The 13816-nt window shown below is 47.3% G+C and overlaps 1 protein-coding gene across 6 annotated transcripts in view; it reads left to right on the top strand.

Annotated features, from left to right (window-relative positions):
- Positions 1-13816, top strand: part of MVB12B (multivesicular body subunit 12B) — a 54489-nt gene that overhangs the window by 23454 nt on the left and 17219 nt on the right. For all 6 annotated transcript variants that reach the window (XM_064394079.1, XM_064394078.1, XM_064394076.1 and 3 more), the window contains one exon: positions 3253-3350. In XM_064394079.1, the coding sequence (XP_064250149.1) occupies positions 3253-3350 (98 nt within the window). The remainder of the gene's footprint in view (positions 1-3252; positions 3351-13816) is intronic.

Consider the following 13816-nt stretch of genomic DNA (forward strand, 5'->3'; position numbering starts at 1 on the left):
TTTTTTTTTTTTTAAGGTATTCCCATGAGGTCTTGCAGCACTGTTCTGAAGGTTGTTGTGAAAAAATCAAACTTTGCTGCTCTGGGTGTCACACTTGTACCACCCTGTCTGTCACTGCTGGGTCCAAAGCCCAACTTACCATTGGGCTTTTGCTGTACATTGTTGATATTTTTATATGAATTACGAAGCATCCTGTGATATCTGGCACTTCCCCTTGTGATCCTCTGTTCTGTTTTATGAGTACTTGCCCCCTCACTTCAAAAGCAGTTCATCACCTTCCTGCAGACAGTTCTTAATAACAGGTTTGGAACTGTCAGGCATTCCTGGGCCTGTTTTATGTGAGTTTCTCTCCAAAAATGTTCAAAAAGTGGCCATAATGTGCACAGACCTCAAATCCCCTTAGCCTGCACGTGAAGGATCTCCTCATCACATGCTGACTTGTTCTGTGGATTTGCTGAATAAAAGAGGAACTGAAGTGTAGAGGGTGATTAAACTTGCTCTAAATTGTCTTGAAATTATCGTGTGCTGGGGAGAAATACGTTTGGTGTTGGAGCAGTGCTGGAGCAGCAGGGAAAGGCTGGAGCCCTGGGCCTGGCCTTGCCAGGACCCTCTGTCCTCCCACTGTGCCAAGCTGCCTTGCTGCTTGTCCTTGGGGAGGAGGAAAGCTGCTCTTGGTGGCATTCCAAAGGCAGATAATTGGCACGGGGGTAGTCTTTGTGAGGTGCCGTTCCTTAACATCAGAGATTCACTAAAGTACTAATAATTACTGTTAATATCTTCCAGTGGAAACTTTCTGAGTAAACGAGTGCTGGTTGAGGCAGCATTTAACGGCCGCTGCTGGCATGATCAGAATGCAAATAAGTGTTATTAGCCTAATGATTTTGCTGTCACCACGGTGTGCAGCAGTAGTGCTGTGAATATGTCATGCAGTACCCGTGAATTTGGAAAGTGTGTCAAAACACAACTTCAATTAGTTTGCTCTAATTATGACTCTAGAGAGTTCATAAGTATATCACTCCTCATTAAAAGAGATTTTCTTATATGGATTAATACAGCACATAAAGGGGTGTTGGAGCGATGGGAGGCAGGGCTGTGCACAGGGAGGATGCCCATGGGCTGCTGGAGCAGCACTGGGGTCCAGCCCCATCCCAGGAGCTCCTGGTGCAGGGCCAGGGCTGGGAAACCTCCCAGGATGGAGGAGGTGGCTGTGCCAGGTCAGCTGAGGGCACCAGGGCCCTGGTGGAAGGTTGTGGACAGGCTCTTCAATTAAAAATAACCAAACCAACAACAAGCCCCAAACCAAAAACGCCCTGGAAGGAACACCCTTGATGCTGAAGTAGAGATGCAGCCCAAAAGCTTTGCCCTGGCAAAGGCCAAGGAGCACAAGCAGTCTGAAGCACAACAAGCCTGTGCCAGCCTGGCCTCTCCAGAGAGGCCCTTTGGGATGCTGGGTGTCTGTTCCCCTTTCCCAGGGTATTTCTAGTGCATTTTACTGTCCTGTCACATTGCCTGATCATATTCCAGCTTTGCAGAACAGAAGAGATTGTTGTGCTCACAGGTGAGCAGTTGGGTAAGGGTTAAAGCAGTAATTGTTTAAATCTTTTAGGCTTTCCTCCCAGTTCTGTGATAATTTGATGAAGAACTTCACCCTAATTAAATATTCAAATTAGGAATAAGTGTCAATATGGCTTCCTGGTGCCTGGAATGATGATTAATTGTATTCAAAACTCTAGTGGCCGCTGTAATCTAAACCAAACCGTTGTTCTTGATTATTTGTGCAACACATTTACCATGTTTTTGTTTTAAAATTTAAACTAGTAATTGATTTGCCATATGCCACAGAACTGCACATACTTTCACGATATGTGTTTAGGAACTTGGGGACTTCGTAATTGGGATTTTCTTGCTTTTCAATGGCAGCCTCTTTTTTTTTTTTTTTGTCTTCTACAATGCAAAATGATTTGGCTCTCACAACACATAAGGAAAATGCATTATGCAATCAAGTTTGTAGGTATAAGCTATATTGATCCTGGCCAAAGTTTACATTAATTTAAAATAAATTAGGCTTTGTTTTCCATTCCTCCCTACAATGTCATCTTTTATAAAAAGAAAGAGGGAAGGGGAGAGCTGATTTCCATCCAGCAGTCATTGCCCTGTCTTGTGCAGCTAATGTTCTTCTTGGAGACATCTCTCTGGCTGTCTCTGCTGAGAAGAAAGCAGTTCCTCATAGAGGGCAGAAAAATTCAGTCTTTCCACTGGCTGCCTTTGGTGCCTTGGAAAATATTTTTGAATACTTCTATTAAAAATCAAACGAGAAGCGTGTCATGCCCACAGGCAGTGGTCTCCTGTTTTAAAGTGTGTTCATAACAAACATGCCTCTGCTCCAGAGACTCTCATGTGGATTGTGTCTTAAACAGCAAACTGATAGCCAAATTCAAATATATTTTCACACCATCTTTTTTTGGTTAAAAATAGCTTTGAAAAGCACAAGCAAACTCAGACTGATGTTTGCTTTTTCTTATTTTATCTGTGCTGCTCCCCATCATCTGCATCAAGGGCTAAAAATACATTGTTCTTCCCAAAACATGTCCTGTTTTTGAAGGCAGATAACTTCCAGATGATTGGTGTGGTAGATAAAATCTGCTGGCGGAGGACACGGGTTGGATGCACTGCTGGAGAATACCCGGGGCCCTGTCTCACACCGGGGCATCCAAGGGGACACAAAGGCTGCTGGTTCTCCTGGCAGGAGGGCGATGCTCGGTGTCTGCCCGGATTCAGGAGCTCTCACTCGGTGAGGCAGGACCTGCTCCCTCTGCCTCGTGCTGCCCTGAGCCCCTCTGTGAAGGGAAAGTGGCTTTTTCACGTGTGGCAATGCAGTCCAGGAGATGAACGATAACATTTTATTAGAATTCTCACAGACCGGGGCTCTGCATTAGAAGAAACAGGTTTGAGCTGAAGGGGCAGAGCCGTGCTGGCTGTTTGTGGGCTCTGTTTGTGCAGCTGCTGTGCCTGGCTGGGCTGAGTGCCCTGCTGGGCTGCATGGCCACTGCTGCAGCCCTTGGTTGTTGGCTGAGCCCAGGGCTCTGAGGGCTGGAGGGGGCTGAACTGAGCAGTTGGTAGATGGTTTTGGAAACAATACTAAAATTGATGTTTGCTGCTTAACCTGGCTGGAATCGTCGGGCTGGAGTGAGCTGACAGGAGCAGCATCTTGTGCTCTGTAGTAACATTTGCTGTGTCCTCCCTTTCCCTCAGGCATATCTCGCTGACGCTGCCAGCCAGCTTTCGGGGCAAGAGTCACAGCACCCGCCTGGACCTGGAGCACCAGCACTCCAACCTCTATGCCATCTCAGGTGAGCTGCATGCCACGCTGCCCTGCTCGGTGCCTCGGGTGAGCTGCATGCCACACTGCCCTGCTCACCATCCCAGGTGAGCTGCAGTGCCACACTGCCCTGCTCACCATCCCAGGTGAGCTGCATGCCACACTGCCCTGCTCGGTGCCTCACTCGCTCCTGCTGGGCCACAGCAACTGCTCATGGAGGGGTTTTTTGTAGTACTGTTACACCTGAACAAATATTGGCATAGGCGTGGTAGAATCACACTTGGCACAAGTTTTGCTCTTTTATGTTGTTTTTGCAAGAGGAAGAAGATAGTGAATTTAAACCTGACTCTGTCAAAGCCTAATGAAAGTCTGTCCCATCATCTGGCTGAAGGAGATTTTAGGACAGTCAGGAAATCCACCAGTTGGTTCAGTGGGCTGAGCAGCTGAAACTGCTTGTGCATAATCAGGGAAGAGAAGATGGCAAAAATGTACCATTCACAGGTTCCTCCTATTAATAGTGAGTGACACTTGTAACATGGGAACATGGCATTAATTCATGTACCATAATCAAAGGGTTATTTAAAAGGTAATCTCTGCCTGAAACTGCAGCTTCAGGTTCCCAAAGAGGTAGAATGTAAGAATTGCATAATCCTTGTCAGCCCTCGTTTTTCTTGTTACTCTCCTGCCCTAATGCATTTGGAAATGTAAGGGAAGGTGTATTCCTGTGTTCACATGAGACAGTTCTGCGTGGGGGTGGGAAGCTGTGCTTTCTCTCCTGGGGAAGCACCAAATGCACCAACTGCAGCAGCTCTGTGTGGTGTTCGTGGGGCTGCCCTTGCTACAGGATGTGCTGGCCTCTGCTCCTGGTGCAGCCTCAGGAGGTGCCTGCTTTACTGAGAGCCTGAACACTTTACCAGATCCTTACAGGCAGAGCACAAAACAAGGCCTTGTAGAACTAGACAGGGCATTAGATCTTCATGTTTGCTTGAGCACATTTTCAAGTATATAACTCTTTATTTTTCCTCCAATTGCACATTCTCCTCCAGAAACACGGTTATGAGTTGTGCATGTGTTGTAATGGCTATTACAGCTGTGAGTTCTTTCCAGAGAAAGGGTCTTGTCATTTGACACATCCTGTGCACTGACAGGATTTTTGTGCACAGCTCCTGCCCACGGCTGCCTTGTCAGCAGCTGCAGAGAGGTGCTGTGACAGCTCTCTTTGTGTGCTCGGGGTGGATTAGCCCCAGACGCGCTCTGGGAGCCATTCCCAAGTTTCCTGTTCCGTCGGTGTCTGTGCAGCCGCTCTGGGCTATCTGCAGTGCTGCTGCAGTGCCATGGCAACAGGAGATTTAGGAGCAGGCTGCCACGCCTGGGCTGCTGCCAGCTCCCCCTGTGTGTGCTGGGTGGGGAGAGCTGAGCCTCCAGCACACACAGGGTGCCCCTCTGCTGCGCACGGGCTGTGGGCTCCCTCTTCTCTTGGCTCCCAGCTCAGAAGAGGGGCTCTTGGGGCTGCTGAGGGAGACAAAAGCCATTATGAGCAGTCTCTTCCAGTTTCAGCATGGCCTCAGTCTGCCGTGGGCACAGGAGGAGCTGCTTGGGAAGGGAGGGCTGTCATGGGGGTAGGATGAAGAGCTGCAGGGTGGTCTCTCTTTGCTCTCTATAGCCAGCCAAGGTTTTCTCAGTATTCGATGGAAACAGCACTCCCAGCTGTGGTTCAGCATGTTTGGGGAAGATAAAATGAATTTTGGCTGTCGATCCTACTTTGTATCTCAAATGTATTTTGGCAGAATGACTGTATCCTCACTGGAACTGCCCATTACCCCTTGGGCTGTGTAATGCGGTTGTTGCTTGCACAGAACTGGAGTCAATGAAAAAATGGTCCTGAAAGCAGTAATTACAATTTTTAACCAGTCTTTTGTCATTGCCAGTCTTGGCCATGACACACTGGGTCACCTGAAAGTTAAGGAGACTTCTCTTGGCACAAACTAAGTGAGTCCCTGGCAGGGTGCAGGTGGGGAATCAGTGCCCAGAGCCTGTCACGAGCCACGGCAGTGCAGCACTGGCACTGCTGGCATCATCCTCATCCCAGCAGCCTCCCTCGTCCCACCCCAGCCCAAAAGGCAGAATTAGCTCTAAGATGGTGTGCAGAATGTCTGTGGGTGCTGCTGGGAGCAGGATGCTGAGGAGCTGCCAGGTTTAATGTGCATGCTGGGGCAGGCAGCTGCTGGAAGAAGAATGCCTCACTCCAGACAGACCTGTTGACAGACATGGCTCAGTATTTCACAGCACAGTCTTTCCTCATGGCCTTCAGTTTAATTAAGATGTTGTTGTGACTACATACTGCCTTCATTTCAGACTTGAGCATCTTCTGCCAGCATATTGCTTTGGCTTATCAGAGGCACAAGCACAGTGAGGGAGAGGCAGCCCTCGCAGGCAGGCACAGATAATAACATACAGGGAAAATTCCTCAATGAAGTGAAAAATTATTTATAATAATGGTACTCAAATAGAAGGGAAATAAGTCACTCTAAGGGTATATAAATTTTTATGATAGTGTATAAACAGCCATAGCCTGCCTTGTCTCCCATCTATTCCTGCAGAGAATGAGGGCAACATCTAGCATAAAGAAAAATACAATAAGAAAATGAAGAAATGAATGGGAAGAGCTGGAGGATTGATCACCCAGTGTATTTGTATATCCTGATGTAAAAGGTGCTGCTGACAGGTGGCCAGGTTTCTTCTGTATAAAACCATGTGTGTGCTGTCAGGGCAGTGTGAGCAGCCTTGTTTCGATTGATGAATTGCCTGCTTTCTTGATTAAACCTTCCATCACTTACAAAACAAAAAGCCTGTGTTTCAATGGCAGAGTGGGACATGTCAAAAAAATCTGTCTGCTTTACCTTTGTGCAGATGTTGGGCACAGACTGTAACATGTATTATTAAAACGAATGTGGCATTTACCGTGCATTATTTCTTTCCTGGGAGAAGGGACCTGTAAATTATATGCTAATAATAAGCTTTAACCCTTTCAGGAACCAAGAGATGTAGGAGTGTAAATATTCTGCAGACCTCACTTAATTGGATGGGCTCTAACACCACGGCAGCACTCTGGAGTTACTGAGCAGTGGGTTCCAGCCCTTGCTGCTGATGATCTGTGTATTCTGCTGGACAGGGTTGTCTTTTTTTTCCCACTGAAATTTCCCTGTGGCCATCTTCAGCGCTGTATTACAGATAGATGTGTTTTGGGGCAGCAGCAGACAAGTTTGTGTCATTTGACTCCAGAACAATCTCAGCCCATCTCTTGGCCTGCTCTCTGACTGGGATAAAAATTGTGTTGTGTGGAGTCTATCAGTGTGTACAACCCCATCAGAATGTGTGCATAAAGCAATTAAAGCCTCTTTACACCAGTTTTGTGCAGGAAACAATTGTATGAACTTCCAGATCCTGCTGCAGCTGGCTGTATAGCCAGAAACCCAACTTCAGTCATATGAACCTTTCCAAGGATATTTATTCTGGCAGAAATTTGGAGATAACAAGATAATAAGTTCCCCTTGGGTGGGACTGAGGTTCATCTTTTGAACACTTAAATATGGAAACTGTGCTGGGAAAGCAGTAGAACAAAAGCAGAACATACTTAGGTATATGTTTGTTGGTAGTATTTTCAAATAACATTGCCAGCTCTCAGCCCCAAACAGTCAAAATATTTGTGCAAGTACCTTAAGAAATGGTGTTAGCTCATATGTCATCCATAAGTTTGGGCATCCATGCTCAGGTCATGTTAATCCTTAGAAATAAAACAGGATCCAGAAGCACAGCGTTTCTCACCACCCAGAGCATTCTCAGCTCAGTTCAAGACCTTGTTGAGCTGCAGGTGAAGGTTTTCATTCCCTTTAAGAGGAGAAAAGCTATGTCCTCTGGGTTGGAGCTTAGATGTCAGATCCCAAAAAACATAACACGCTTTATCTTCCAATAAAGGAACGCCCGAGCTGCAACCGGGACCGCAGCACCTGCTGCTTGTCCAGCAGTCATTTGGCGCTGAAATGCCTTTGCATGTATTTCCTACCTTAAAGGTACTGTTTTGTGGTCTTTAAGCACTTTATGGATAGATCTCAAGTTACTTGGTGAGGTGTTTTCCTGTGAAGCTGGGCTGAGCAGGGAAGGGAAGTGCGGCCGCTGCCAGCGCGGCGTTGGCTGCAGTGTGTGCCAGCATGCCATCAAGGACAAGGTTTCCCTCTGCAGCTCCTACAGGTGCCACTTCCTGCACAGCTCTGCCTTGTTTATTTTGGAGTCACACACCAGTATTTATTACCTTAGGGAGGTAAATATTTGCTTAAATGGGTATTTATTATATTTATATAGAAATAGTTTTTTATGATGTTTAAATATTTATTGGCCTCTTTAAGACACTTTCTGTGAAAGGTCAGAGCAAGCTGTGGTCTGAGAGTTTGGAGAGGGAAGCGTGTGAGCAGAGGCTGCAGTCCAAGCTCCTCCTGCTGGGTCGCAGGTGAGCGTTCCCAGCAGGAAGGGAGGGCAGAGCCTGCTGGGGAGGGCAGAGGGGCTCAGCCTGGAGCAGCCCAGCCAGGGCGAGGGGAGCCGGGCTCCGGCCGTGCCAGGAGGCCCAGCTGGGCTGGGCTGGGTCTGCAGGAGGATGGGCTGCTCCTGCGGGCACTGCAGCGACGTTTGGCGTTCACTCAGGTTTCTAATCCAGCTCTCTGGAGGCAGCAGAGAGTGGAAACTGATGTTAATGGTCTGGAAAAATATCAAAGCCAGTGGATTCCTGGAAAGGAAACCGAGTTGCTTTTCCGTTTCTGTTGCTCTCGGAGGGGGGCAGGTGTCATCTCCCTGGGCAGTGCCGTGGGAAGCGTTTGCTTCACACACTGCTCCCGAGACAGCACTTTGCTTCCTGATTCCCTGTTCAACTTGGAAATGCCTTGGGGGATCTACTCCCCACTCCCCCCCTTTTTTTTTTCTTTTTTACTTTGATAGTGACAAAAGAAGTCTCTTTCAGAGGTCATTCTAAATTCAGATGTTGTTATATTTCAGTGCCCATATGTCAGTTTCCTTGTTGTAAAATGCCAGGTTCCCTGGCCACATGTGCCACTTCCTTAGCTGTCTGTTTACTTTTAAAAGACACAGTAACACTTTTCTGTGTATAGGAGGACAGGTGTTTTAATCAGAGGTTAATAATTTATTTCTACAAACTATTGTTTTGCATCATTATTTTTTGTAGATAATTAAATTATGCACTTGTCACAGTGCGTTTACTTCACTAAAACAGGTAATTTTGGAAAAAAAGGGAGATTGTATTCTTTGGATCAGTGCAGAAGGATTGCTTTTATCTTCATCTTCTAGCATAGTTCCTGGTGGTTCTGCAATTGCCTCTAATGTTCAAGGTTTTGAGACCCCAGTCTTGGAAGGGGAGGTCCTGTGCTGCATCTTACTGTCGGTCCCCATCCCTTCACTTACGCTCTTTGTGCTTTTTAAGAGTAGAAGCGTAGCTAAATATATATTTTGTGACACTGAATTTTAATCAGGATGGTCCAAAAGCCAGACAAGTTGTGACACAAGCTTTATTCTGCATTGAAACCTCTTTCCTGAAGCTGAGATTAAAGTCAGCCTGTTCTTTACCCTATTGCAATTTCCAGTCTTTGGACTAAGAGACCTGGATAATCTTCCAGCTATGAAAGACTCTATTAATATCCAGCAGTTCAGGGAGGCTGGAGTCTCATGTAAAATGCTGCAGCTGCATCTTTCAGAAAGGGAAGTGTGTTACTTAATACTATGCTTAATGAGATTCAGGAAGTGTGTTTCTTGTGGAATTCTCCCATCCGTGGTGCACAGACCCTTTTGGTGTGCTGTGTCAGCGTGCCCCACGTGCCCCAGGCTGTGCTGGGGCAGCAGCCCCAGAGGGGGATGATGGAGCCATGCGTCCTCTCCCGGGTGACGTTTTTAGACAGACAGTTTTATAATGAAACTGCTGTTGTCCAAAGTGCCATTGGTTGTTTTGCTGTGCTGCTGTCAGTGCTGGTAGGGGAGGTGGGGGCCTGGCTGGCTGCTCCCTGCCCTCGCGTGGTCCTGGCGCGGCAGGCGGCCGTGGGAGCCGTGTCCCCTCTGCTCCTCAGCTCACACACCACCTTCCGAGGAGGCTGCTGGGTCTCTGCTGGGAGGATTAGCTGGCTGTGACCCTGGAGCCATAAATTATGTATGAGCAGGTGTACCGGGCACAGGCTGGCAGCACATCTGCAGCGGGGTGATGGAGGGAAGGGTGATGATCCCTTTGAGGTGACATGGATCCCAGGACAGGGGTGCCCTCACCCCACAGCAGCTCTGGGTGAAGGCTGATGGAGGGAAGGGTGATGATCCCTTTGAGGTGACATGGATCCTGGGACTGGGGTGCCCTCACCCTGCATGCCCCACAGCAGCACTGGGTGAAGGCTGATGGAGGGAAGGGTGATGATCCCTTTGAGGTGACATGGATCCCAGGACAGGGGTGCCCTCACCCCACAGCAGCTCTGGGTGAAGGCTGATGGAGGGAAGGGTGATGATCCCTTTGAGGTGACATGGATCCTGGGACTGGGGTGCCCTCACCCTGCATGCCCCACAGCAGCACTGGGTGAGGGCCAGTGGCTGATGGAGGGAAGGGTGATGATCCCTTTGAGGTGACATGGATCCCAGGACAGGGGTGCCCTCACCCCACAGCAGCTCTGGGTGAAGGCTGATGGAGGGAAGGGTGATGATCCCTTTGGGGTGAATGGATCCCAGGACAGGGGTGCCCTCACCCCACAGCAGCACTGGGTGAGGGCCAGTGGCTGATGCAGGAGGATGGGCTTGTGGGACTGGCACCGTTCCCACGGAGCACAACCTTGGGGTGGCCTGCTCTGTGTTTGTTTTGCTTTGCCGAGTGCCAGAGTTTAATTTTTTTTTAAATAGGGAGCCGCTCAGAGGTTTGGATATTTAAACAGTTATTAACCGAATGACAATTAACAGATTGCAGAGACAGATTTTCTTTTCAAAACCTCCAAAATTGAGTACAGTTTGCAAAACTATCACAGCATAGTAATGACAATGAATTTTGATTTCCCGGAACTGATATTAGACTCCTTATTAAACTATGTGCATCTGCTTTTAATTTACTCCAAATAATTGGAAAATGCAATGAAGCTTTCCAATTAAAGCTTGGCTTTATGCTGTTTAATAATACCCCCCATAATATTATAGCTTATGAAGTGACAGGTGAGTTGGTGTATGAATAAAACATAAAGGCAGCAATAAGGGACAGAAAACCAGAGACAGTTGTTGGGGATTTTAAATGCTGGATGTAATTTGCATATATTAATCTCTTCTTTTCAGCCTTATCAGGCGTTCTTCAGTATTTGAAGTTAAAATAGCATTGACAGGCAGGAGTACGCTTAGTTTTTTCAAGGATTTATTACTTGTATAATTTCTGATCTTTAATAAGCAGATATGACTGATCCTCATAGTTCTATAGAAATCAGTTAATTGTTCCAGATGGCGTGTACTGATTATGCAAAATTACTTTTCACACCATTTTTTTTTTTGATGGAGTTTGGAGTAAAATTAAATTTTTTATAGCCTTCTTATCATGCTGTTTTACAGTGGGTTTTGCACAGAAGTTGAATTTAATCTACTATATTACATTGACCAGCAGAGTTATTCTAATGTAGCATTCTGTGATTTGACAAAGAATAATAGAACACGTTGCTCATTGTGCATTTCTGTGCTGCTAATAAAAAGGAGTTGCAGTGCAGCAAACCAGGCTGTTATTTATGAAGAATGCTTAATTCGCACCGTTAAAAATGCAAAATTGTTACAATGAGATGTTTGCTCTTTTGGATAGAAGGCTCGGGCAGAACAAATGCAAATAGTCTTGTTGCTACAGATTCCATCAAATAAAGCAGGAGTTAGTAAATGCCTGGTGTGGCTGGGAGGGATGGGACTGGGAGGAGCAGCCATGCAGGCAGCGTGTTCCAGTTCCAGGCAGGAGATGTCACTGGTGTTTTCCCTGATTATCACCACCCGGATATCTCAATGGCATCATTTCATAATTGAGAACATTTGTAAAGGTTGTTGGGCTTCATTTATCTAATGAAAAGCTGTTTATACAAAATAAACCACACATAAAACCCTCTTGCTAATAAGTTGATTGCGGTTTGTTTTGGCAGTGACTCAGTTGTTTGGGGGCAGTGTCCCATGGCCGTGGGCACTGCTGCAGGTCTGTCCACAGGTCCTCTCAGGCCCTGGGTGAATTTTGGTAGGTCCCAGGCCTCGCCAGGCCACGGGCAGCCCAGGGCAAGGGTCCTGCTCAGCCCCGGGCTGGGACCCGCCCTGGGGGCTGCACTGCCACCAGCCTCAACCTCTGCAGGGGCCAGGCCCAGGGCACCCTTCTGATCCTTGAAAAGCAGAACAGCAAATGTTTAAAAATGATCTTATGGTTAATGGATAAGTGGGGGCACCATAAATGGACTGTTATGAAGAGTGCATGTTTTTAACTCAATAGAAAAAAAAGACAAGTAATTAACTCAGCTGTTAGAAAGCTCAGAATTTCTCCCATCTCTTGAACTAGAAAACTGTTTTGTGTATACTTTTATATGTACATATAGATTTGAATATACAATATATATGGAGACAACTAATAGCATAAATCAGGAATTATTAGAAAATATTTGTTCTAATGAAGTAATAATTTGGTGGTAATGTATTTCATCAGTGTAGCTTAAGGCTAAATTAAGTGGACATACTTTATATGGATTCTCTAATTTTAATCTTCAAAATGCTATCTAATGTCTCATTAAGACTTTCATATAATGTATCTTAAGTACAGTCATTAAATATAGTTTAGGGAGATGTATGTTCAGATATTGCTTAAAGATGTTTTAATAGGCCCATTTACTCTGATGATATTAATGAGCTCTTAACACATATTAAGCTTCTAAAACTAGTGGTGTCTCCTTGCAGTGAGCAAATCAACATAGGAATTGTGGAGGAATTGGATGTTCCAACAAAGCCAGTTTTCCAGGGACTCTCCAGGGCCTGGCTCCATCCCTTTGGCTGTGTCAGCACGGGGTGGAGTCCCTGCTCCTGGGGCAGTGTCCCTGCTCCTGGGGAGGTGTCCCTGCTCCTGGGGCAGTGTCCCTGCTCCTGGGGCAGTGTCTCTGCTCCTGGGGAGGTGTCCCTGCTCCTGGGAGGTGTCCCTGCTCCTGGGGAGGTGTCCCTGCTCCTGGGGCAATATGTCCCTGCTCCTGGGGCAATGTCCCTGCTCCTGGGAGGTGTCCCTGCTCCTGGGGCTCCTGGGGCAGTGTCCCTGCTCTTGGGGAGGTGTCCCTGCTCCTGGGGCTTCTGGGGCGATGTCCCGTGCCTCAGGGGTGTGTGGGTGCCTTTGCTGGGAGCCTTTGCTGGGTGTCATTGCGTGGGTGCCATTGAGTGGGTGCCATTGCGTGGGTGCCATTGCGTGGGTGCCATTGAGTGGGTGGCTGCTGCATCATCACATCCACGCTTCAGAGCTGTGCCCTGGGAGCTGGCCAGGCCCGTCTCGGGGTCTGTGACATTTTACTGACATTTGGCTGCATATCTGTTAAAGTAAACAGATCAGATGGGTTAGGGGAAGAGCCAAATATGGGCCTGTGTTTAGATAAATTCTGCTTCTTGATCATCTAAAGTGAAGATGCAAGAGTTGTAATTAAGATAATAAAAACTGCTCATTCTCTGTTGTCACTTCAATTCCAACTCAGAAAGTTATTGCAAAGAAAATTCTCTGGTTTCATCACTCAGCTCTTCTTAACAAATCCTTCTGAGTTCAGAGACTTTTATAATTACTAAATTGGTTTGTTAGAGGGAGATAATAGCAAATTTTTTCTTTTCATAATTGGACATTTCTTCCCTGTAGGCTAATGCAGGCGCAGCACTCACATACACAATGAGCTGTGCTTTTGAAAAACCATAACTGGCTAATAAGTGCCGTGGTGTCATCGGAGAGTAATGGTGTGCTGATTAGCATAATTAATGACAAATGGTGGTGCAGAGTGGGTGGAATGGTTTAGCAGATGATGAATGCGCTGCGCCAAGGCCGGGCCGTGCCGCGGCGGGCGCCGGTGGCAGCCGCGAGTGGCAGCGCTGCCAGCCTGCCAGGCTGGGGCTGGGTGGCACTGCCACATGCTCCCAGCCTGGCTGGGTGGCACTGTGTGCCCTGTGGGGGCTGGTGGCCGCTCCCCGCTGCGCTGGGCAGGGCTCTGCAGTGCCAGCACCCGCGGAAAGGAGCCGGGGATTTCAGTGTGCCACGGGCAGCCGCATCCTCCGAGGGCCGGGGGCCGCGCCAGGCACTGGCCGTGCTACAAGATGGGCACATTAATCTGTGATTTGATTAATCAGGGCTAATTTACATCCACAAATGAGACTGAGAAAGATGGAGTTACCTTTTCACCTTTAAGGAGGAGGAGGGATTATTTCTCGGTTGTCTCTTTTTTAAGTGATAAGCAACTC

The sequence above is a fragment of the Passer domesticus genome, chromosome 18 (assembly GCF_036417665.1).
Source record: "Passer domesticus isolate bPasDom1 chromosome 18, bPasDom1.hap1, whole genome shotgun sequence".
NCBI classification, from domain to species: domain Eukaryota; kingdom Metazoa; phylum Chordata; class Aves; order Passeriformes; family Passeridae; genus Passer; species Passer domesticus.